The sequence below is a fragment of the Elgaria multicarinata genome, chromosome 7 (assembly GCF_023053635.1).
Source record: "Elgaria multicarinata webbii isolate HBS135686 ecotype San Diego chromosome 7, rElgMul1.1.pri, whole genome shotgun sequence".
Classification (NCBI taxonomy): Eukaryota; Metazoa; Chordata; class Lepidosauria; order Squamata; family Anguidae; genus Elgaria; species Elgaria multicarinata.
In genome coordinates, this window is record NC_086177.1 from 82,661,295 (window position 1) to 82,688,658 (window position 27,364).

General features: G+C 38.8%; 1 protein-coding gene across 1 annotated transcript; it reads right to left on the reverse strand.

The window, feature by feature from the left end:
* Positions 1 to 962: 962 nt before the first annotated feature.
* NBN (nibrin) lies at positions 963 to 27,036 on the reverse strand. The gene is made up of 16 exons (XM_063130916.1): positions 26,910 to 27,036; positions 24,964 to 25,097; positions 23,553 to 23,701; positions 19,641 to 19,800; positions 18,566 to 18,669; positions 16,504 to 16,621; positions 15,215 to 15,405; positions 13,341 to 13,438; positions 12,778 to 12,931; positions 10,873 to 11,157; positions 9,514 to 9,961; positions 7,572 to 7,640; positions 6,881 to 7,036; positions 6,028 to 6,141; positions 4,009 to 4,058; positions 963 to 2,396 (listed from the first exon to the last, which is right to left on the reverse strand). Exons 1-16 carry the CDS (start codon positions 26,944 to 26,946, stop codon positions 2,369 to 2,371), a joined length of 2,295 nt encoding a protein of 764 aa, XP_062986986.1. The 5' UTR covers positions 26,947 to 27,036; the 3' UTR covers positions 963 to 2,368.
* Between the last annotated feature and the right edge of the window lie 328 nt (positions 27,037 to 27,364).

A 27,364-nucleotide genomic window follows, 5' to 3' on the forward strand; every position in this document is an offset into this window, starting at 1 on the left:
GAAACTATAATAAAACAAAACTTAAAAGCATTACTTTAATGGTAATGAAAGGGTGCTAATTTCAGAAAACCTGCCTTTCAGTGGAGAAGGAAGACACTGATTTCTTTTTTCTTCACAATGTTGACAGATCTTGAATTAAGACACATTTTACGTCATAGGTATAACTTCCCATCTGCTTGTGTATCCATGTATTTGTACAGAATCAACAGATCTCTCTGTGTGTAACTAGTAATAAGAAAATTCTGCCAGCTTTCAGACGCGTATACCCCTCCCCCACACACCTCATTCTCTAGAAACCTTTTGACATGGAATTTACCCAAATTTACTTTTCCAACAGTGGTCAGAATAAGAACATTAGCTGTGAATAAGATCATTTTCCAGTAGAAGCCCATTGCAAAAGAAAACTAGATACATACTGTCGACATTCCAACTACCACTTTAAAAGGATGTAAGAAGGTCTTTTAAATTATGGGAAGATCAGTTTGCACAAACTTTTTTTTTTTGGGGGGGGGGGGGCGCAATCCCCACCGAAAACATTCCTTGGGCTACTACATAAATGATTACCCACAGGTTCTGGAGGCAGAAATGAAAGGAAGTATGGAACAAATGTTTAGTCTTTATAAGCATGATCCTTCATCTTCTTGGCCAAACTTGTAGTGATGTGGACATGCAGCCTATACTAGGGTTTCTTAAAGTGAGATCCTGATCTTGTTTGACTCCATAACATTGATGGTATACAGTAGGAGAAAAACACCTGTTTGACTTTCCTTAGGTATCTACAGAAACGTGATAGATTGTATGGCACAAGATGCTGATAAAAGACAAACTTAGTGGAACCCCACAAAATAAGACCATTTTGAACATCTACCCTCATGGCTTTTCTTGCACCAATCAGAAATTCTCTTGGCTTTGTTAGCAACAAGATTATGAGAACCAAATAAAATACTCCCCATTCATCTCCATTCTAGAGCATAATAAAGTATAATTTACTAAAATGACCAAAGCTAATTTGAGTGGTGAAAAATGATACAGAAATCAGCAGTACTGGATCCATGCTACAAATTCCATATCATCATTTTAAAAAAACATTGGTAGTCTTCATTCTTAAAAACAGTAAAACAAGAGCCCTTTTAAAAAGAAAGTGTGACCTTCCACTGACTTCCTATTATAAAAACAAAGGCTTGGAAATAGTAATAATGCTCCTAAAATGTAGCTTGAAAAGGGTTTTAAATTATGTGCTGTATTTAGTGATGGGAAACCAAGCTCAGAATTGGCATTAACCACCCTTCCCCCAACCAAACTGTTATTGCAAATCTCTGAAAACAGAGCTGGGCTTTTTCAAATACCATTCCAGGCCTATTTGGTATCCCATACCATCCCTGACGTCACTGGGTCTGACCTTTCCATGGGCATCCAATGACCCCCACTACACCCACTTGCCTACCTCCTCCCATCCCCCCCCCACTTACTCTTAACTTTCTTACTGCTCTGACAGCAGAGTGATGGCATGGAAAATGAGGATGGCCTCCCCCTTCCCTCTCTAATCTGTTTTTAAAGCTCAATTGAAAGCTTTTCTTTTTTCTACAGCTTTTAGAACTTGAATTTGTTTTTACTTTCACACTGTTAGTTTTATTGTCCCCTGTACCTATTTGGTGCATTCTCTTCCCTCTCTTATTGTTCTATTATGATTTTATTAGAATGTAAGCCTATGTGGCAGGGTGTTACTGTTTTATTCTATGTACATGTTTTATTTTTTTATTTATTTTTGTACATTTCTTTCCCTAGGTTTAAAATGTATGTTTTAAATTTTGTAAGGCCGCCCTGAAGCCCAGTATTGGGCAAAAGGCGGGATACTACTACTAACAATAATAATAATGATAATAATAATAATGATAATAATAATAATAATAACGATGATGGATAATTTCATTTTCCCAGTGCCACAGACATAGGTCAGAAAACTACATTTCCCACAATGCCTTGGATCTGGAATATAGGCCTCTACTGCCACAACAGCAAAAAGAAAAAGAAAAAAGTAAGACTATAGGAAGGGGCTTGAAGATGTGTGTTTGGGGATAAGTGAAGGGCCAGGGGCTCTTTGGCTTCAATGTCAATGCTTTTTTCATACTGAGGTGAGCATTACAAAAACTGCCTGGATTACTCTAACAAATTGTGGTTTGATAATTTTTGGATCCATCACTAGTTGTAACTACTTTGAAGTAGTATTAAGTGTTGAAGACAGAAATGTCCTTTCTTCAACATGAAAATCAGGTTTTTAGGAGATATGATCAATGTGAAGTTAACATTTTGATGCTGCATACAGGTAAGGGAAGATTTTCTTCTGCTATACATTTAGTTCAAGGCACAACTATCTTCTTTTTATACGGGGATCATACCTGTAAAGCAAGGAAAGGAAAATAAAAGTATATAAAAGCATGATTTAAAAATCCAAAGTCAAATGGGAAGTACATTCACATGGACTAAGCTGCCTTATTTATTTTAAATATAACCCTCAAAGTGGCTAACAGTAAGAATAAAACAGCAAGAAAATTACAAAACCCACAAGTATTAAAAGAGCCAGTATGAAGGTACAGTGAGTACTAGACTAGAATTGAGGAGAAGCAGGTTCAAATTGTTACATATCCATGAAGCTAAATGGGTTATTTTAGGCCAGTCACTCATGTTAGTGGCAATTCCTAGGTGATTTAACACAGAAATTATAGTTTCCAGGTTCACACATCAGAAAACACTGCAGGAATGGGGAATTAAGTAAAAGTGGAAATGATTCATGCACAGTTCACATGCTCCTCATCCCCACAATTATAAAGGAGACACTGAATCTCAAATCAGAGAGCTTCGGCTATTAGCTTGGTAGAGCAATATGTGTTTCACAAATTGACTTGGGTATACAAGAATTTCCCCTTTAAGAGTTTTGAATGATTTTCAAGGAGGAAAACCTTAGGCAGAAAGCTGTCTAAACTGTATATGTTTGCAAATTAATTAAAATAGGATGTAAAATAAAGCTGAAAAATCTTCTTGCAACCAGGCTGAATGCATTTAAAGTAACAGTACAAGCTGTAATTCTAACAAAGGTTCCATTATGCAAAGATGTTATTTTTGTGAACATGCTATCAGTTATATTGTAAATAAAGATTATACAGTTGATTCTGTAACACAGGATAAATGCCTGCAAGATATATTCTGCTGCTTAGTTCATTGCATTTATTAACCCAGAAGGAATCTATTTCTAAGAAAAGCAAGCAGCTAATGAAGATCACACTTACCATCCAGTCCTTACAGAGATGGTTCTTAAAAAACACAACCCAAATTTGTACTTTACACGGGTCCTATTACAGTTCGGTCGCCATAAGGAATTTTAGGTCAAATAGTGAAGGCTGGAGATGTGTAGCCAACATTCAAACATATTTTGTTGCTGATTAAACTGCCTTGACCTAATCTTCTCCAAGCTGGATTCTGTGTCCACTGCCCATGCACAATTCAGGATGGAATAGCATGACAATTTCCTTTATGGTGACCACTTTTACACTCTCTGAACAGAATGGGTTTCCACCTAAGTAGCCAGCCTATTGCCAGACAGCAAACCAAGCCTTACCAAATCTCCAGATTTTTGAGGAGTGCAAGAATCGCCACCATGTGGCCTAAGTCTCACTGTCCATAGTCACCCAACATCAAGGTAAGTTTGCAAACGGCAGCAAAAATTAAGGGATTAGTGACTAGTGAAAGGAAAAATATAGGGCATTCCTCCCAGATTCATGGATGGGGCAGAAGGCTCTCTTCTTAGACATGGTTTTGGTCTGCACTGAAGAGCCAGCTATGAATTTGGTGAATTTAGTTATATATTTACAAGCTGCCTATATCACTCCTGTAGTTTTGTATTTGTGGGGAAGGAAGATTGTGCAGTTAGACCAAACCCGGCAGAAGAATACTGATGCATTACCTCACAAAATAAAAGGCCTGCAAATCCATTACTGAAAATAATGCCCTCACCTGAAGAGGTCATCTGCAAGTGACTCCTCTCTTGCATAGCGACTCTGTTCCTAGAAAAATAAAACGTTTCTTTAAGAGCCTCTACCAAGGATGAAATTCTCCATACCAACATTAAATGGTTGCACTAATTCATATATAAATAAACATTATTCTAATTCTGTGCAAGCACAAGGGGAATTACCCATCCCCCATTTACTGCAGCCCATGTGCTTCTCCAAAAGTCTTTCTTGAAGGTCTGGAGTCCTAAGGAAAGGCTTGGGATATGGAGAGAGTCAGAAAATCATGCAGGTTGCAAGCCGTCTCTGCCTGATTTTCCATAATCTCCCATAACTTCTGCAGCCCCCCGTCTACCTAAAGTAAGAAACACTGACTCATAGGCCTAATCTACACCAAGCAGGATATTGCACTACGAAAGTGGCATATAAAAGGCAGGAGCCACACCAAGCAGGATATAGCAGTATGAAAGCGGTATATGTTATGTGTCAAAAGGCCCCAACAGTTGTCAGTGCACTTCAATACAGCTATAGAGCAGTAGTGTGGCTCCTGCCTGTAATATACCACTTTCATAGTTGAATATCCTGCTTGGTGTAGATTAGGCCATAGTTTATGGTTATGACTGTGACTTGGCTCCACTGCACCCAATGGACTGCGAAGTGTGCCAGCACTGGAGACTACATACATGACTTCCTGGAGGATCCCTGCCCATTATACATATCTACAGAAGAACATCACAATAAGCAATATTAAGAAAGCCTGGAAAACGGTGCGCAAGGTGAAGATGCCACACTGTCTTATACACTGAGTGGATGTGTGTTATACTGCCTTTAACCTTGTATCTTCTCTTCTTGATTTATTTATATTTGAAACACTATTTTATTTTATGCATTTATATGCTGCTTTTCTACTTGAAAATACTCCAAAGCAGCTTACAATAAAACATGTGAAAGCAACCCTCACAATCACTCAGTTCACTTGTACCTTAGCTTTAAGCCTTCAATGAGCTACAAGCTAACGGCCCTGATCAGAAGACACCTTAAACCATGGCTTTAACCATCACCATGGTTAAAGCCATGGTTTAAGGTGTCTTCTGAACAGGGCAAACATCTTTCCAAGCCTTTCTGCCCAAAGGCTAGCAATTAAAAAAATAACATGTAAGCAGATATGTTAAGTATTTTGAATTTTGTGCCTATGGAACATAGGCAGATGCATGGCCCAAAATAAATGTTAAAACATCCTACAACTAAATCTAGGCAACTTATTTTACATAAAGAGGCCACAATGTGAACAGCATTTATGTTATTTTTTTTTAAAAAAAAGCTTTAGGGGCACAAAAGCACAATTCTCATAACTGCATATTCAATATCCTAGAATTAAGGTCTTCTTTTTCATTTTTATTTTGCAAACTTCATGGCAAAATTCTGGGACCACAGTATAAAATGTTCTCTCTTTCTCTCTCTCTCTCTCACACACACACACACGCACGCACGCACAGAGACTTTTAATTCAGTATGAAACACACTATTTTATAATTGATCAGCCAATGGTTATTCAGACACAACACAAAATCTACATTGAGCCATAGGGGCAAAGCAAAGACATGGTTTGTCTTTAGGGAAAAAAACAGTGGCAACATCAGGTTCCTGAGCTCACCTCCTAATCTTTCCGTGTCTTTTATGTAAGAGAGGAAGCGATTATAATTTGGGGGCAAACCATTCAGCAGTATCCAATGCAATACTACTGCTAATCTAAATTGCACTGCACTCGCGCACAAAGGACAGGGGACAGTAAGAAGAGAATGCATAAGCCAAGGTCTGCAACCAACCATTCACAATCCTTCAAGACCTACTTTGGAGGATTATCTGAACTGAACCAACGGGTATTAAAGCATTAAAAAGCTATTACTAGGGGCAAGATACATAAAGAAAATAGGCAAACTCAGTTCTGTACTGCAAAAAAGGGACATGTTTTAAAGAGGAAAATAATGTAATAGTTGCTTTAACAATTGTTTAGTGTTCTTACCTCCATTTCTTGCCTCAACCATTCTTCCATCTCAGAATTCTTTCTAGCATGATGAGCAATCAGATCTGATCCCCCAATAATATGTGGAAGCTGTCCGGCTCCAGGATAATCTACCTGTCAAACAGAATATGTATATTTTAAGGACAAACTCTTTTCAGATTGTATCCAAAGTTCCATGAGTGGAAGGTAGCTTGCACAACTTCCTCTCCTCCCCCAAAACACTCTCCAACTTGTCAGCCGCCTTTGCTCAACACAACTGGGCTATTCCCCCCCTCACAGTGAAGACCCACATGACACAGCCCCCACTGTTAAGGAAGCCCCCCCCCCCGACCCTCTGAAGAGCATTAGCATGTTTCAAGTATTTAAAAACCATCATATTCAGAAGGGTTATCAGCGTATTGAAGTCTGCTCTTACTGGAGCCTGGCAGCAAAATCTTTAAGAACAGATTTAGTTGGCAAACAAAAGGGATCCTACCTTTGATTCCCTCCCCTCTCCAGATCACTCATTTACCCTTGCACAGCCATGCTAAATTCTGTTATGAATTTAAGATTCATTATAGTTAGCAGCAGAAACTTGGTTAGCTGGTTGGCACGTCAATCCATTACTTGCATTGTTGAGGTTCAACTAAAAACAGAGAGCCTTGGAGCATTTTAATTATTTAAAAGTGCCACAAGACACTGTTGTTTTTCTTGAAACAAACTATCACAGCTGCCTCTGAAATCAGAGGCAGTACAGCACATCTTTAGATTTAAACACACGCACACAGGAAGAATAGCTGATTTAGCAAACATTTTTATAATTTATTCATATTCAAAGAACGTACTCTCATGACAGCTGAGAACACATACCAACCTTTTTAAATTTTTTGAAGTTTTTCAGTTGCCCATAATCTGTTTTAGCAGCAGAACGACCATCTTTCCTTGGCTGACTAACAACCAATGATCTAAATTCAGTCAGCAAAAGTCTGCTGGGTAGACTGGTAGAGTCACTTGCAAATTTATCAGGATTCTTAATCAGGATGGGGAAAAAGAATGAGAGCACAATTACAGAGGTCATTCTAGCAAACTTTCTCAGTTACAATTGAGCCACATTGATTCTTCAACTTTAAGATGGTAATACTAACTTACCTATTTTCTGAGACTATTTTCTAAGACATTTCCAAAATATTTTAACTAAATTTGTTTCCTCAGGGAAAACTAATATGACCTGCAACACCCTATAGTCATTTCATAAATCTGCAACAATTTATTCATTTTATACCCTCAAGTCATTTATTCTCTTTGTGTACTACAACGACAACAACAACACTATTTGTTTAAATCTTCTTATTGTTGTCTTTCAAAACGAAACATAAAAATAGATCTACTTCTCCAGTTGGGCTTCTCAGTCTAATAGGATAATCACATTGTGACAGTCTGTGTAATTGCAAGAGCGACATGAAAGGGAAAGGGGAAAAGAAAAATATTGCTAACAAATAAGTTGCAATGTTCCCTTTAAAGTTGTTTTACTTTCAGTAATTTTTTAAAAATGCTAAATTTCTTACGGATTCTGGTGGTTCTTCTTTTGTCTCTTGTTTCTGGTTCAAAGCTGGAAGTGATTGCTCATTTTCTTGCTGTTTGACAAAAAAACATGGAGAGGTGTGCAAATATGTAAAACAAAATAGTCTACACAGTCGGATTATATGGCTAGAATATGACTGAATTAACGCTAGCATCTGTTGATTCTAGCATCTCTCAAGGGAGCATATGTTTATTTCCTCTTTATTTGAGGAATAGTCAAAGTATGTGGTACTTCCTATACTAGAGAGAGAAACCAAGAGGAAGAACCCTTCTATGCAGAGTAATTTATTTATGGTTATAGCATGCTAAAACATAATTTGTTCTTGGCTTCCCAAGTGAGATACCTTAAGAGCTTTAGGGTGCAATCCTATGGCTCCTAGACAGCATCTGAGAGGTCGTAGGATAATTTTAATTTCCTGAGCCGAGGTGAGAGACAGCGCTCCGACCTTGAAGGGAGGAATCAGAGCTCTGACCACCTTCCGCTAGTGCAGGAAGAACCACACTGGCTGCAATCCAAGATCAGGAAATCAACTACAGAAGGAGATGTTCTGGTGCGTGGGGAGAGAGGACGATTGGAGAGGCCAGGATATGAGTTATCCTGAGGCCTCTTCAGCCTCTTTTTCTCCCCCTCCAAAGCACCCCAGCTAGTCCAGCAGAAAAGCTGATCTAGTAAAAAAATGCAGGGTGGGAGAATGGAAATGCAAAGATTGATGCTGATCCTCCCATCCTGCATTGGGTCATGATCATCAAAGGGGCAACCCATAGGATTGCACCCTTAAAGCATAAAACAGGAGTGCTAATTTTCATTAATGAAAAACTTTAACATTACTGTAATTTTCTGGCTGATTTATTTTGACAACACAATAAAGTACAAAGTTTACACAAAGAAGTCTAAGATAATACTGGGAAGTTATTCAGGGAAATAATTATGACACAATACAAAGAGGCCCAGATCATTTGTTTCAATAAAATGTTTTAGATATGGAACCAGAATCAAGCAGAGGGACAGGCACACTATAGCTCGTTATTTTTACAGAACTTAAATGCTTGAAATTGTGCACTGGAGTATTTTTGTTTGGAATTGTTAGATATACTAATCACTGCACTTCCACATAAATATTATAAAAAGAATAAAAACCTGGTCCCATACATTTCTTCCATGAAGTAGACATGATACCTCCAAAAAGAAGCCAAGGAAGTCAAACCTTTTAAAATTAGTGGAAACTGAGACAAAACAGCAGCTCAACATTCTATTTTAATTTTTGTAAATACATATCTTCCTTCCCTATCTACCAGTGCATTTTGACAAAACATTTTCCTTGGGTTCCATTGTTAAATAACATGATGCCAAGAATGCTCTTGTGCAGAAAAACCTTTTGTAGTAGTTCAACTAACAAAATACTTGACCGCTGCTGACAATTCATTGAGTATTTTTAATCCAGCAATGCACTGGCCCTATTTAAAATCACATCTATGCAACTGAATCAAGTGTTTAGACATAGGAGGTGTGAACCCCTTATCCAAATCGAATACTCCTTCCTGTATTCAATTAGGAGTAGCTCACTTTTCTTTTTTTAACCAAGACTGTCAAGCAATAGCTCTTTTTTAAAAAAGTTTTTATCAATCTGAGGAGCAGCTTTATAAAGCTCACCCTCTAAAACGCAATAATTCTGAATACAGATATACTCATGCTGTCATCCCATCTGTAAAATGGTATGCATTATTCAATGTTTCTTTCCATCCCTGATATCAGTTCAAATATTTATTTCAACATTATGATAACAACCTAATATTGGGAGGTGCAGCACATGTATGGTTCTGCACACACACGTGGTTCTGTTGCAATTTGAAGGACACAACATGTATATTAGAGCAAAAGGAAAAAAGACGGAAACAAAAACAAAATGACAACCCAAAGCCACGTACCAAATGTCTCTGGGCCTCCATGCCTGCTGATGTCCTGTCTTTATTTTCCAGTTTCCTTTTCTTCTTTGCACCCTGAGCACTTTCTTCACCATCATCTCTTATATCCTCTTCCCAATCGAGCTCTTGGCTAAAGACAAGCTCCAATGAAGCTTCATCTTCTAATGAGTCATCCAATTCTTTTCTCTTTTTTGATGTGGACTTTCTATCAGGAATACTTTCAGTTGCAGTTTTCTCCATTTTAGTAGTTTCTATTTTAGACTTTCTACTTGTGTCTATATATGGCTCATTTGTTTTCTGGTCCAAGACACCCTGTCTCTTTTGAGTTCTTTCTGCACCATTGTTTTCACATAGGGAAGTTACAGGCTGAGTGAGACTGGAAACCTGTGATGACTTCTCCTCTGTCTTTGCATATTTAGATACTGACGTTTCTCCAACCTCGCTCCTTTCTCTTAGGACAGAAAAAAGGCATTTCTCTCTTTAGATAAATAGAGCACAAACACACGCATGTTCACTTCTAAAATTGATAAGTTAATATGAATCTTTCAGTTGAGTCCAGACTAAGCCATGCCTTAGTCCCACTAAAATCAATGAGACAAGTTAGTTATGACTTATAGCTTCATCCCACGTACCCGTCTCCCTCAAATTATCCCCACAGCATTAAGCTATCATCGTTGTTGTTGTTGGGTTTGTTTAATTTGAAGTTTAAAAATCATCCTTCTGTGTCTCCAGTGGCCACTCGGAGAAGGACAAAGAAGTATGTTAAAATTAGCCTTGGGACTGTGGGGGAGTAAGAAGAGTCGTTTCTTCAAAGATTCTATTTTCGGTGCATCTTTTAGGGAAGCAGCGGATTCATAGCAGGACAGATCGGAGCACTTCACAGTAAAAGCACATTATAAGGTAGAAAACTTCAGAGTCCTTCGTATACAATTCACAGTGATTGCACAGCATAATGCTGGTGTGATGAAGCTTTGAGTCTGTATCCAAGCCACTGGTCACACTCAAATATAAACCAAATGGTACTAGAAATAAAATGGGGCAAGCATTTAACAGTGTATGTTAGTTTCACTAATCTCAAAGGCTTTATCATGTACAATCTTTCATTAAGCAAACTTGCAGGAAGCTCATTAGCTCTACAACAATATCTGATCATAGCTTTTGAGCGCTCATATGTTATCAGGATTTCAAATGAAGATTGCCCATATTTTCAGTTCCTATGAAGCTGGAATATTTGAAGAACCCTAGATCTTTGAGAGCTAAGTGTATTATTCCATAAATAGATTTACAAAACTTAAAACGGGGAAGTGGTGAATAATAGTTATTTGACATATTACCAAGTGTAGGAGATTTATGTGAACATACCTTTTTTTAGTAGCTGTCTGGAAGTAATTTTTAATTGAATTTGTTTGTTGCTGTGAATCTCTCTCTCTGCTTCTGTTATGCCCGAACATTTTAGAGGGAGAGAATGATAGGTTATTTTGGTCAATCCCAGTCCTTCTGTCCACGCTTGGCAATGCTTCCCCTAAGTTTACAGTGCCAGTTTCTGCTGGAGTCTCCATTACGGTAGTTATATCATATTGATTGGTTTTTCTTCTTCGATCCCTTACATGAGTTTCTTTATTTTTCTTCTCTCCTGTTAATTCCATACTGTATAGTCAGGAAAAAAAGTACCAGAGTCAGCAGGATATACTAAGTTAATAACAAATAGCAGTACCAGGAGGACACATGCCCATTATATAGCCATCCATAAACGTGTGAGAAACATCGCAGACTTCTGATTATCCTGGCATCTTAAAAAATGTGGCTGATACCTAGAATTGTGAAGGGTTTTTTAACCGAGACTCGGGAAATTAACATTTCCTCTGCTATCATCTGGCATAGGGGCAGTGGAAAAAGCTAAACTAGTGGCCACCTGTAGTTTTGAGGAATTGCAAAGCATACCCAGGCCCATGTATACATGACTCAGTTGCATATTTTGATTTGCATCTACTACAACTTTGATGAGCAAATAAACTAATTTTAAAATGCTAGCTCCTGTCCGTATGAATAAAACACAACTAGCAGCAACAGCAACAACAACAGTAATTTAAAGCAGCCCCAAACTGTATCATTACAGATCCTTACCTTCAAACTATTATTTTAAAATTGGAGCTGAAATCACACACACTCTTATCTTGGGAATATACTAAACCTAGACTTATTTACACCTCAGCAAACATGCATAGGATTGATATATTAAAGTTAACCAGTTGCAATGAACAAGTCTAGCTAATGTTTTTAGATATGGCAGCCTACATACAGAATTTTAATATACAACAATAAATCCACAAGGTTGACATTTTATATAAACACACTTTAGGGTATAATCCAACACATGTTTAGACAGAGTAAAGTCCTACAACTTCCAGCATTCCCCAATCACAATGGCTAGCTGGGGAACGCTGGGAGTTGTGGGGCTTTTTTGACTAAACATTCACAGGATTACACCTGCAGTCACTTTATTTGTATGCTACTTTTCTGTGCACAATAAACTCAAAGCTGGTCACAACAAAGCAGTTCTAGTTATTTCATCAGTCACACCCCACCTTCCTGCATCAAACGGATGCAGCCCAACCGCTGCCATTGTAGCCTCTGCTAGATCAGTACCCTGAGAATCTCAGCTTCCATTTTTGAATGTTAACATGACTACTACTGCCTCATTATATCTTTGGAGGATTTTCCACTGGTCACACAATGAGTCTTCGGTATCCTTCCCTATAACTAGCAAAAGCAGAATAAATAATCCAAGCAAAAAGATATATATGCAAATGTTTATGGAATTTATGCACATCTTTTGACGTGCATAAATTAGGGTTACTTTGGCACAGAACATTCTACTAAAAGAAAGGACATACAGTCTTGCTTATACTTAAGTTCCTCAGGTAAATATTCTCAAAAAAGCAGTGCCAGTACAGCTTATTACTAAAGAGTGACAGATATAAATCTGTGCCCAGATATTGCCATAAATAAATAAATTACTGATTGAAAAATTCTACAATCTATGTTTACAAAATAGTTCGAGAAGAGCAGGCAGGTTCCGTAGTGTATTCCCATCACCAGGATGTATCTGGCTTTAGTAGGAAGCTGAAGAATCTGTCCATCCACTTCCTGGACCTCAATGGAAAGTTCCATTTGAAAATAAAGGCATCATAGTCATACTGACAGTAGCATGTTCATGAAATCATTTTTATAAACACCAATTCAAAAGAGATCCCAACAATAATTTACCATGTGTCCATCAGTTGGTCCATTTCTGTGTCAGCTACATATGCAGTGATGTCGCCTACGATGGCAGGCATTACAGTTTCATCTACGACTGCACTCTGAGAAAGGCTTGGTCCTCGAACAATTGATGTTGAATAAGCAGGTTTTACATCTGCAGCTTAAAAACATCAAGGAAGAATGAACGTTTGGATTTAAAAAACACGCATACTATTTTTTTCATCACTGTTCCTAGGCACAACATAAAATCTAAATCAATCTTGTAGTTGTCTTAGATTTTGGATACACTGCTGGAGAACATGACCAGGAACACAGGACGGTACTATGAACTCATGTCCTAATTGTGGGTTTCCCACAGGCAGCTGGTTGGCCGCTATGTGAGCAGAATGCTGGAATAGATGGACCTTTGCTCTGATGTAGCAGGACTCTTATGATAAAAGTTCATATGGTTGCATTATCCTATAAAGAAGCACTTTACACAACATGTACCATCTTTAGAGCTATCTTCTGAATGCAGTCCCTGAAACTAAAGATCACAGAGGTAAGATGCAATAAAGACTTTTTTTTACCTGCGTCAATTAAAGCTTCAGGATTACAGTATCTTTTTGTAGATGCAAAGATAACTGCTAACCCAATTTCTGCCTCTGAAATTGTCCTATATTTCTTCCTATTAGAAATAAAATACAATCAGAAAAACAACTGAAAATCATTCACCGAACATTATTCTCAGAAAAATTGTTTTTAAAAGTTACATCAAAGTGACAGATGCAAAACCTCGCAGCCAGAACTCAGGGAGCAGCACACAAGCAGCACACTGGGTCTTCTCGGGTCATTCCTTCCTACTGCAGCTTGACGTGAAATGTACACAGGAACGCACAAGTCCTCCTGAATTGCAGCCTTTATGTGCTAGCTACGTAGATAGGCCCAAGGGAATCTGCCAGTGAAACACTTAGTTCTATTAAATCGTGCTATTTCCTGCCCACAAGTCTTGTATCCAGAATACCGAGGAGCTCCCATCTGTGTATTTTAGGCACCATTCCCAAACTGCTTAACCCTCAATCAACAAAAACTGTTTTACTGCCTCAATCTGCTTTGTGGGTCAAATGTAGCCCAAGAAAGCCATCAAAATAAAATACATGACACCATTTGTTAGGGGGAAAACACATTTTCATTGAGAACTTTCCTTTTTAAGTAGAAGGGGATCAATAATACCCTGCAATATAAAACATGTAACAGACCCCACCATTAAAAAAAAAAAAAAAAAAAACGTATTATGTTATACATGTACATAACTCACATATAACAGTTATATAATTCTAACAGTGAAATAATCAGGAGTTGTGAATAAATAAATTCTAACTTGGTGTTTTAAATTTGTAATTTTGCACTGCTGCTGTTTTTATCTGGTTGAGCTCTTATATTGTATTTTATATTATGGTTTTATACTTTGAATGTTTTTAATTTTTGTGAACCGCCCAGAGAGCTCCGGCTATTGGGCGGTATAGAAATGTAATTAATAAATAATAATAAATAATAAATTACCTGTAAGAACAAATTTCACAGAACTTGAAACCATGGCAAGAAGCCTATGCACAATTACCACACTTCGCAACTGCTTGAGTCGGACAGGCAAAATGGTTACATGAATGATATTGTTGCAGTGATTTTCTGTCATCATATCTCCTACAGTGATGACACCTGCTCTTCTCTTGGTGTTAGCAGTATCAGGCCCTACCAGTTTTGAGGCTGCCACTTGACATCTCAGACAGGTGGTTATTTTCCTAGATTTTAATCAAGTCTAGACCTAGATACTTTTGGGGATGCTCACAGAATTGTAGGCTGTTAGTTTTAAAACAATGGGCCTCTTTGCATATTATGACAACCCATCCAATGGGTGACAAACAGCGATGAGCAGATGTTTTTACCCTACAAGTCATGATTAGCTCCTTTGTTGATTGCAGATCGTGCAGTCTACACCCAGACCAGGGGCTAAACAACCAAGCGGTTAACCCAGCAACAAAGCATGGGTTACTTTTCCAATAAGGGTAGAATTGACCCCAAAAGCTATGGGAATAAATACATAATACATCATAATTGTAAACCACTCAGAGCTTTGGCTATGGGGTGGTATAAAAATGAAATGAAATAAATAAAACAAGTAGTCAATTGTTCATTAGATTTAATAGAGGGGAGCATGAGAACACCAAACGGCAATTCCAACCTTATGATGGTTGAGGAATATCTGGAACATGGAGCTGTGGAAGACCTGAAATTGCCATTTTCACAGCACTGTCACAGGACATTTGAGTTTGCATACTTATGATTCAGCCCCTATTTGAATTATTGTATCCTTAATGATTTTGCAGCTCTTTCCTCCAAAGAATAGTATCCAGTTACTAAGATCTCAACAATCATATTTTGGTCAAAGACAATACTACCACACCTTTGTAAGGCAGCTGTGATTATATCAATCCATTTCCTCTCCGAGTCAGAAACCGATGCTTGAAAGTTTGTTAATTCTACTTCAATGACACAAACATCAGATGCTATTAAAGAAGCAACATCCTCTGCTTCTTCGGTCATCAGCTTTGCTTCTCCTCCTCCAAGTTTAATTGCTGGCCTCAGTTTTGCATGCTAAAATTAAATACAAAGCCAATACAATTAAAAACTACAACAGAGCTTACATTAATATGGCATCTTTCTCTAATTGTATAAATATACATATCATTTCAGAATTTAAAAAGCAAAGGAACCATAGTGAGGGCTCCCCAACGCTGAACAAATAAAAATTACACACAGAAAATATTACAAGAGTGATTGTTAATTATTTCAAAGTTTTCTTCTCTCTATTTTATCACATTATATTTCTACAAAGTTAACCTACCATATAAAATCTTGCATTTTGGACTCCTTGTTCTAAATAGGTAAAATAGTTAGAGGGCTTCTGCAGTCTAATGAATGCGGAATCACCTAATTTCAGCACTGCATTGCACACACAATAATGGGAATGGGAAAAGACGTGGAAAGAAGGGTGCAAGCCCAACACCCACTTCTGATCTCCCTGCTCATGGAGGAAAGAGAACAAGCCCTTCAGACAGTGGTCTTTCAGTCAGTTTTCTACTCACTTTTAAACCTGTATGTCCATTTGCCTTGGTTGGTATGAATGCACCTCATCAGGTGACTCTAAATAAATTAAGAGTACAAGATTGACTGAAAGGTCAAGTTCTGATGAGTGCAGGAACTCTTCATTTGGATTACAAATTCTGTGTAAGGAATCAGATTAATTATCTACCTTCAGAAGGAACACAGATTAAACATGGCTTCCCATCCATTTTAATATGCATCAATCAAGGCTATCAATAGCCTGCTTTCTATGTCAAACACATGCAGGGGCTCTACCCAAACAACAGGTAGCGGGATCATACTGCTGGCCCACCCACAACGTCATGCCCATCCTGGCTCTACTTCCTTGTCCATTTCTGAGAATGGACATTTGTCATGGGGCATCTCCACATGAGTGGGTGGCCTATATGGGTTCCCCATTAATCAGGGGTCCCTGTGAACAAGTGAATGCCCTCTGTGGTCATCTGTGGGCAGGCCAGCCCCACAGCCCCACTTCTCATTATTCACATGGAGCTTCTACATAATGAGCGAAGAGAGATAATGAGCAAAATTAATCTCGGCTTTAACCTCTATAAATTATCCTGAAACAATTTTTGTCTGGCCAGTTACCTGCTTAGCAGTCAGAAAAACAAATGTTTTTCCTCTGAAGATGTTTTTTCTTTGAGGACAGATGGCCAGATCTAATTTTTCACTCTTAATGCTTGGCTCATCAATCGGAGGATAAAATCTGCAAATGGAGGAGACAGCAATAAAAATGTAACTTGCATTTTGAAGTGCTATTAGCAGGCTTCCATTTCTATGTTGCTTAAAATAAAATCATTGGAAGACATGAAATGAATTTCTTACTATTATAGGCATGTTTACAACTGCACAGCAAGGAGAAGGTGATTCCACCCCACCCACCCCTTTCCTTAGTTTGGATATCTTGTAACCAATATCTATTTTGCTTAATACATTTATATTATGAAATCTTAGGTCATGAGCCCCCTGCATATGGGCTCAGCAATAAAACCCAGCTTCTTCTCCCCATCCCACTGGGGGTCATGTGTTACAGGTAGGCATTACTGAACGTAAGGCCCATGAGTGTTCCCTACATTTCAGTCCAGCACTTCCTCTTTGCTCAGTGCAAGTTGTTAAAATAAGCTATCGACGACTGCAAAGACAACTACTATATTTATAATGTGTTCTAGATATTACCAAAAGTCTTAAAAAACAACACTACAGTTGTCTTTTTATATGACCTACCCATGCTTTGCCCACCCTGTTTTTAAAAAAAATAAGAGGTTTTTTTTCTGCTGATGAATGAACTAAGAACAACTTCATCTCAAACTGGAAATTGAGTTGTATTCTGGAGAATGTTATTTTACTGAAGCAAGCATTAATTATGTAATTTCATTTAAAAGCCATGTTTTGTTAATGTACATAATCCCAAGAGTAGAAGCACCACTTTGAATATATTACCATAGAGATCTCTATAGCAACCTGTGAAAATGAATCAGATACAGTTCTTAAAACATCAGAGGATACCTTGCAGTTTCTGAAGAACTCACATAGACAAATCTCAGTGGTAGCACACACATAACAGATTATATTTATTATTTAACTGTATTTAAGCAGCTTCACTGAGGGAAGACTTTGTTCCACCAAGTCTGAAAGAGGCAATAGTTAAATCCATTGTTAAGAATCATTCCCTAGGTCTCCCGATTTGGGAAATTACAGATTAACATGTAACCTTCCTTTTTTGCGCAAAGGAATAGACTGGCTGAACAGCTCCTGGTATGAATAAACTGCCTATTTCAATCCCGCATCTGACAAGGGTTTGGGACAGCTATGCCAGCTGGGAACACCAGCCATGACAATGGGAAACTCCAAGAGCATTCAGTATTCCACTGAATTCTATAGGTGTTTGGCACATCTTAACCCTGCAGTGGAAAACGGCCAGTACAAATCTGCCAAGGTGTTAGTCACCAAGATATTATAGTTCCAGTTTTTCAAGAGCTGACTTCTACTGACTTCCAGATTGTTTCTGGCTAAAATTCAAGATGCTGGTTCTTTAAATGCCTGTATGTCCATGATTCGTAACAAGTGAGGAAGGCCTTTCCCCCTGTGTATCAGCCAGCAAACTGAAGCCCTGTAATAATCTGTTGCAATTATCACTTCTGCCAGGGACATTATTATCACTGGCATTGCTTTAAATTATATTTTGATGTTCTATTGTTATCCACGTTGAGAAGGAGACGCTGTATGAACTGTTACTCTTCAATATATAGCCCCCCACCCCCCCGGGCCAGAAATATACAGCAGAAGGTAGTTCCTTATGCCCTTTCTTAAAGGATCAAGAACAGCAGCAGCATTTTACAAGTGAGTTTCTGCTACAGTCAAAACATAATTTTTGTATGCATTAAAATGTATTTAATATGTAATAACATTTGATATTATCTAAGTTGATAAATTAAATTTCACTGCAGCATAGACACCTACAACACACGGTTTATACATCTTGGTGAACATGCATGACTTGAATACAATGGTTATATCCAAGCACAGCATATTTCGGAAGTTTTTATGAACCTTATGTAGTATTGGCATGTGCTACATAGTAGAATGTCATAGCCCAAAATATAGCTATCACACTGTAGGTGTTTAAAGGACTTATCTTATAGCTCATTACCTTTCAGGTATTGGTAATTGTTGCTTCGCCTGAATGGCTTTTATTAATTCAGCAAAATATTCTGGCTTCATAATTGGTCGACCACAAACCAATGCACATATTGTCTACAAATAAAGCAGAAAATTACTATCGTAATTCACAATAGTACAAAATCAGTGCTCTCCGTCTGGTCTTATTTCACTTTTCATACCCTTAATACGCCCCCATCCCCCGCCATTTATTGGTTGCTCGTATTCTCTTAAACAGAGGCTCTGCAGGAGCAAGTACTGCAGTATAAAAGTATTTTAATACACATTTTATTTTTATTTATTTATTACATTTTTACTACTATTTACTACTATTGTACGAGTACCATTCTCACTGCTTTATTATTTCATCTAATCAGCAGCATAACTCTCCCAATACCACATTGTCTGTAGTCTCCCCAAGTTCTCCCAACTTCTTCCCAGTTCTGAAGTACTTATCTCCTTTACTCATGTGCTCTTCAACACTTCTCCCCAGCTTCCTTGCTGACCCAATTCAACCTGACTTTTCATCTCATTCTTACACTTGAAACTACTTATTACAGTAATTCATTATCTCTTTATAATTCAAACATTTGCAATATTTTATCCTTCTGTATCCTAGTTTCATCCCAATTATCTATCAAATTGTTCATTATAACACCTGTCTGTGGCAGCTCCTGGTATGCTAAAACCATTAGATTTCTCCTCTCCTCCTTTCTTACTCCACTCCGCAATGGCTACTTGTGTAATAGGCTATTTCGCTGGTTAAGGATGCAATCCTATGCCCACATCTACAAGTGAACCCCATATACGGGACTTGTATGAGATTGCACTGCAAGACACCTGTCCCTACACAGAACCCAAACCCTGATGCCTCACAAAAAGAAGTTACAATACTCCAGTGCCTGCTGTTAGGAAGCTTTGATTTTCAAATCAAATATTGAAGTGAATCCACGGAGAAGGATCACAGAAAAGTTGCTACACTTACTACAAGAGACAATTTCTTGTAATAAACCATTCAGAAAAATCCATGTTATGTTTGCATAAAAGTACCCACACAAAAAACTTACCTTCACAGTAACTTTGACTGTGACCATAACAAGATGAGTACATTCTTCTTTCCACTCATTCACTACGTGACCTCCCAGTTGCAGAATATTTTGATTTAAAGCCCTTTTCTGTGAAACATCTAAGCATGAAGAGCACACAACCAAAGGCTCATATTTTACTCTGAAAATACAATTAAAATATTAATATTTATATAGCACCATCAGTGTGCATAGGACTTTACAAAATACTAGAAGACAGGAGCTTACAATCTTTACAATGTTTACAGCTTTTAACTTTTGTAAACCGCCCAGAGAGCTTCGGCTATGGGGCGGTATATAAATGTAACAAATAAATAAACATTCAACACAAGGGGGAAAAAGGAAAAGGAGGCAGAAATAAACAGGCAAGAGGTATGTGTTTACTTCAGTTGAATGTGCTTAGGCTTAGTTAGTTGCATGAGATTGTCAAACAGTAGAAAGCAGTATAGTTGCAGAAGTGAAGATCAGTGGCTGTTGTGGCCCAGCTCCAACACTGCAGTGGGTTTTATAGTTACTAGCCAGAATCTGACGAATTAGTCCGGAAAAGTTTGGCCCTTTTCAACCTGTGAAATGTCAGAATCAATGTGACCTTATCTGTCAGTGTTCTCAGAAGAAAGGAGGTGGGAGTTAAGATGCTGCTAGCATCAGCCTTTGCAGGGAACAAAGCTTACAGTTTCTCTCTGAGAACCTAACACAACAGGTTACATCAGTCCTTTGGTTTCTGTTCACCACTCTGCTGCTAAGATCATCTTCTTGACTCGCCGCTCTGACCATGTAACTCCACTTCTGAAATCTCTTCATTGGCTTCCAATTCACTTCAGAATCCAATATAAACTTCTCCTGTTGACCTACAAAGCTTTTCATTGTCTAGCTCCTTCCTATCTCTCCTCTCTCATCTCACACTATTGCCCCGCTCGTGCTCTTCGCTCCTCTGATGCCATGTTTCTCACCTGCCCAAGGGTCTCTACTTCCCTTGCTCGGCTTCGTCCATTTTCTTCTGCTGCCCCTTACGCCTGGAACGCTCTTCCAGAACATTTGCGAACTACAAGTTCAATCGCAGCTTTTAAAGCTCAGCTAAAAACTTTTCTTTTTCCTACAGCTTTTAAAACTTGATTTTGTTCTGACTTTATACTGCTAGTTTTACCCTACCCTGTGCCTGTTTGGTGCATTCTCTTCCCCTCCTTATTGTTTTATTATGATTTTACTAGAATGTAAGCCTATGCGGCAGGGTCTTGCTATTTACTGTTTTACTCTGTACAGCACCATGTACATTGATGGTGCTATATAAATAAATAAATAATAATAATAATAATAATAATAGGTGGGGAGTTTAGGAGGTGTCACACAGATTGAAACATCACCTCTGAAGGGCAAAATGGAGATGCCCTGTTAGGGCAGGGGCCTTGTTTATGGGCCAAATCCCCTCATCTGTTAGTTGTTTAGGAAGAGAGCTGTCATAGCTACACCTTTCTTTTAAGCTGATGACCAGGCTGGGAGCCTTTACTAGAAATATTCCCATCTTTATTGTCCCAAACCTTCTCTGCTTGGATTTACTACAATCTGAGCCTCTTGAGGCACTCTTCACATGGACTCTCCATCCAAACTAGACTCTTGTCTCCTTGAGCTTTGTATTGTTAAGAACCTGCAATGAAAGTACTGCTATACTTTTCATAGACCTTGAATTCTTGTTTGCTATGGATTTGGACCCATGTAGTGTTGAGATACAAGTAGAAGCTGTGGTTGCTGAAATCTCTGTATGTGTGGGATTACTCTGGACTTACTCTTGAACCTGTCTTGATGCTTGGGTTTGATAGGCCGTTGAGATTCCAATGCAGATTGCAAGGCTGGACCAAACCTCTACATGTGTAAATTTGTTTATGTCTTTTTCTAGAACCCTTGTTTTGGACTGCCTGGAATGGATTACACCAGGGATCTGTCAACCCCTTTGTCCTGTATTCTGAGCTGAAGAGATTGCAATGGGGAAACCCAGTTGAATGGATCTCAGACATGGTTAAAGTTATTAGCTTTTGAATGTTCTGGAATTACGAAGTGTATAGCTAATTACCACAAGATATATGATTTCTGAAGAGTGTAACTATTAAGCTTTTATAGTGGGATTTGCTGCAATAAGAGTCTCACTTGATTTGGGGTGCCCTGTCTCACAATGCCAGAACACTTGTGCCCATAACAGTGGTATCAGGAAATGGGGGGGGGGGGAGAGAGATAAGTAGGGGCAGGAATATGGAGGGCTATGAAAGCAAGGACAATGAGTTTTTGCTGGATCTGTGAGCTGACTGGAAGCTAGTGCAAGGATTTAAGGAAAAGGTGTCACATGATCAGGGTGATAAGAGAGGTGAATGATTTTGGCACCCCAGTGCTGGATAGACATGAAGAGACCAAGTTAAGGCAATGGGAGACCAGGGAGAAAAAGATAGCATTGATGTAGGTAAGAGATGAGCAGGAATGGAGTAGATTTCTTGCAGAAGGAACAGAGAAAAAGAGACATATTTTAACAATGTTACAGACTGAGTATGAAGACACAAGGAAAGAGAGGACTCAATAAAGCCAAGACCACATGGATAATAACATTGTCAATGGGTAAGCAAAGTGTATGGGGAAAAAAGGACTTTGGAGGAAAGATGGGGGGGGGGGGGAGAAACAGTCTTACTAGACAAACATTTCAAAGTTAATTTAGTCTGGAAGTACATATATATGGATCCAGAGTTTTTATTCCTAAAAGGGTTCCCATTCAGAATGCTCCTGCAGGCGGAAAGTGTGGGAAGGAGACCTTCACTGATTTCTCCCCTCTCTCTGCAGCTGCCAAAACTACCTTCTCGCTCCTGGAGGGTCCTCTAATCCTCTGAGTTTTTTGGGGGTGGTGGTATAAGGGACTGCATGATGAGTCTGACTATCCCCGCCCCTGCCCCCATTCAGCAAGTAGAATAGTCTACCACTGACAAAAGGAGTTCTGAATTTATACAAATAGACATTAAAAAAAAGCATTAAGAACATAAGAAAAGCCATGCTGGATCAGACCAGAGGCATATCAGAGCTTCGGCTATTGGGCAGTATAAAAATGTAATAAATAAATAAATATCTAGTCCAGTATTCTGTCTCCACAGTGACCAACCAGCTGTCCAAAGGGAGTCCACAAATAGGACATAAATGCAATAGCCCCCTGCTGCTTCCATTCCCCAGCAACTGGTACTCAGAGCCATACTACCTCTCTTACTGGAGATTACATATAGCCATCCAGACTAGTAATTGTTGATAGCTTTAACCTTCATGAATTTGTTTAATCCCCTTTTAAAACCATCCAAGCTGGTGGTCATCACTAACATCACAGTCTTTAAAGTGCATACACATAGGGTGCCTTTTCCACAAATAAATTGTATGAGTTCTGTACTTTAAACGTGAAGAGTATCTACTTGTAATATAAATCTAAAAACACAATGGGGAGAAAACCTCCCAACTTTTTCTTTATCTATTTCATATACCAAAACAAGATCTCAAAAAACTAACAACAAAGGTCCATTATAAAGAAATTCAAGTACCATTTAACCATCAGACTGAGATTATAGGGACTTCTTTCCTACTAAGGCTGCAACACTAACTTCATTAGGGCTTATACCCAAGTAAATGGGACATACTCCTGAGTTAACGTGCATACAATTGCAGCTTCAATTATCCAATTATATTATAAAAGAGATGATCAATTAAGAATTACAATTAGCAATTAACAATTAATTTTTTCTCCATTTTTAATTCTTCTTTAGAAATACTCCATGACTTTCAAACTCATGAGTTTTCTTTTAGCACAAATTGTAAACCGCCCAGAGAGCTTTGGCTGTGGGGCGGTATATAAATGTAATAAAATAAATAAATAAATCATACCTATATTTGCTTTCAAAGACTCCAAAAGTGACTCTGTCACCCGATTTCAATATTTTGGCAGTACCATTTGGCAGTTTTTCTTCATTGACAAAAGTACCATATTTAGAGGTGTCCTTTAATGTTAACTCAGGAAATGAGGAGGATTGACTCTGAAAATGATCATTAAAAACATAACATTTCAAATACTGAAAGCAGCTATCCAGATTATTTTAAGCTGGCTATGCCACTTTAATTTTACTGTACAGTAAAAAGAGAATTATCACACGTTGAACGTGATGTAGTTTTGAATGCTCAATATCTTTTCCCTATCAATAAAAATCTACTTTTCAGGAAACAATGTAGGAATTCCCCCTTATATCTACACATAAAATATTAACTTGCTGTAACAGTTCAGAAGGATGCAACAGCAGACTGTTATTCTGCAGTAATCATTAAAGTGAATCAGATTTCAGCTGCACAGCATTTACTATGAAGATTTTGCTTTTACTTGCAAATAGTCCAAAAGTTTTTGTTTTAATGGCACAGCATAAAATTCCCTTTAAAATTTTATGCTGTGTTATATACATCACTTTTGTGACTTTTACTAGCAGATATGTCAAACAACACTTGTCTCTCTATGCTTCTAGCATTAGTCCTCTGACAACCACCTTATTCATTAGATATATAAATGGTGAAGCAAAGCATTTTCAAAATAAAATCCTGTTAAACTAGGAGGCCAAGTTCAAACATAAAGCTAAATCATAATTTCATGTGACATGCACAAGTCTGGTCCCCACCCCCTTTCTGCTTGTTTAGCATGGCTGCTTCAGTTTTCAGCTGACAAATCAGTTTGTTGTATTGTCCAAACCTAAAACTGTGGTTCATTTTAGTTATGGTTTATCTTAGTAAGTCAGCATCATAAACCATAAATTGCAGTTGTTTGGACAAACTATAGTTAAAATTAGCCAGTTTGTCCCAGTTCGAACATTTAGTTGAAAATGGAAATTAAGGCTTCGGATCTCATGGCAACAGTGGAGGTGTAGTATTACCTTCCACATAAAGCCATCTGGCCTGTTTGCAAGTCAAGACAAGCCACCATGGGTTAATTCACCTGCAGGGCTTTTTGAGACATGTTGGCTGCCACAATCTATGCAAAATGGTGCCCCCCACAAACGAGTTAATCATGTCTCATGAATTAGGTTATTATTATTATTAATTTATATAGCACCATCAGTGTACATGGTGCTGTACAGAGTAAAGCAGTAAATAGCAAGACCCTGCCGCATAGGCTTACAATTGTGTAGCTCTGGTAAACTGTTATACACACACACACAGAGTTTGGAAATCTAGTAGTGAAGGAGTAATTTATGCCTTTTACCAGGTATTGCAACTTGATGCGGTTATAGTTGGCAAAAGAGTTATTCATACTTACAAGGTTCATTTGCGGATGTTTAACTGAAAGAACTGCATGACTTCGGCTGATTGATTGATCTTCTTGAATTAAAATGGCACAGTTCTTACGTCCAACAACATACTCCACACCAACTAAAAGCCAATATGGCTGTCCTGGAATTGAAAAAACATTTTAATTTAAAATCTTCTTTAAAAGGCAAAAGTAGTACCTTCCAGGGTTATAAAATGTAATGGTAAAACACCTAAATAAATTAGCCTAGACATTTACATTTTAGAGTGCAGTTGAACGAGGCTATCTACGAACTAGAATTTGACATTTCAGCTCTTCAAGAAAATCATATGAATATGCATTAGTCACAGTTATTTCACTACATGCATTGGTATGTCTGTCACTGCTGGATTGTTGCTGAATTGCCCTTTTTTCAACCCAACATCAGAGGAGAGAGGTTTAGCTATTTTGTTGGTTATTTATTTCCTGTCTTGTAGTAAATGTTCCCAAGGCAGCAACAGCTTCACACTTGAAAGGAACATAAAACAAAAGCTGGCAAATATTTACCAATGTTGGGCTCACTAAATAATTTTGTGTATAAACACAGAAAAGAAGCAAATTGGAAGGATGTGATTTTATACTGGCATAACTTGCCATTTAGATTTTTGGTTTTGTTTGAGATGTACATTACTTGTTTTATTTGGGGCAAAACGCCATTCATTAAATTTAATGTAATGTGGCCCAAGAAAGAGTAAAACTTTTAAAATACAATGTAACATATAATATAAAACCCATTTACATGCAAAAACAATTTAAAACAATCCGCAATTAAAAAAAAACCCCAGGACTGGTTAAAACCTTATCTTATGCTGTAAAATGTCTGACAGTAAAGACAGCCTTAACCTGGTGCCAAAAGGATGATAATGTTGGCGGCAGGTAGAACGCACTGGGGAGAGTATGCCATAATCCCATAGCTGTTCCCATAGCTTCATCATTGCTCCCCATAAAGAAATTCAAAGAATGAGGAAGGATGGGGGCACGGGAGGGAGGGGAAACAGCCTCCACAAACCAGGGGGGGGGGGAGGAACGAGGCTACAGAGGAAAAGGAACGAGGCAGCAGAACATGTCTCCTTCGTCTGGCTGCCCATTTCCCCCGCATTGTTTTTGTGAACTGCCCAGAGAGCTTCTCATATTGGGCGGTACAGAACTGCAATAAATATATAAATACAGGAATAAATTTGTTTTAAGAAGCTTTCTCTGCGGAGCTCCGGAGAGAGACTTCAAACTAAAATCAGCGCAAACGAACAAGGCAGCAGATTGGTGCAAAATTGGGAACTCGGCCAATCACGTTGTCCTACCCTGAAATCTCCACCCACATGTCAAAATCCGATTTAACTCCCCCAAAGACACATAGCCATAGCGGTGCAAACTCGGATGTGATCTAAGAGTGACGGTAAATCGTGAACGCGAAGATACGCATTATCGCGGCTAAAGCCCGGCACTGCGGCGAATGGACAGCTGCGTCATGTAACCTAAAAACACAAATATGCTCATTTAGGTTGGGGTAAACAAGCCATATAGACAAGCCCCCACGCTCTGGGATGTCTTGCACCACAGACTGTGGTACCATTCCACACCACCGTTGTGTTTCACCACTGTGAAAAACACATTGTGGTGTGTAAGTGTTTTAACGTAGCCTACGTACATACGTCATCAACAGTAAAGAAAACCAGCAAGTCACACATCACGTGTGAACCCCGCCCCCGGACGTGTGCGTGCCTTTGAGGTTTCGCTTACACCGTTTGTCCCACTGCTTCCCTAACGGTAACGAATTGGCGACTGCCATTTCCTCATCGGGGACCAACGAACTGGATTAGTCCAGGCTACGCCAACCAACGCGCAAAGGCGGGAGAGCAATTAAGTGTTAAACCAGAGCGAGACCAGACGCAAACACGCCCACTCCCATCCCCTCTCACCTGGCCCAGGCTCGGCTGCTGGAACCAGTTTCCACATCCTGAGTTGGAGGCGAACGGAGGCTGCCGCTCCCCCGCCCGCCGGGCCTTTCCGTCCTCCAAGGCGCTCTCTTCCCCCTCAGGTCAGCAACCCAAAAGCAACACAGGGCTTCTTCCCCACCCACCACCCCTGCACGCATGCGCACTGTCCGAATCAGTGCTCTTGGAAGCTATTAGGAATCAGGCTCATGATGACGCACCGCGGAGGTCCAGGCGGAGAGAGCGCCGCCTACAGATAGCGAGGGCGGAAGTTCTTGAGGTGCCTAATGTTGTGCGCATGCGTATCTTAAAATAAAAAGGTTGTGGCAGGAAAGCCTCCAGAGAAAAAAGAGATAAAAAGGCTAAGGGGCATCTCACCGTATGGATACACAACTTCGGGTTCTCTCTCCCCGCGAGGGAAAAAAATTATGTCGAAACTG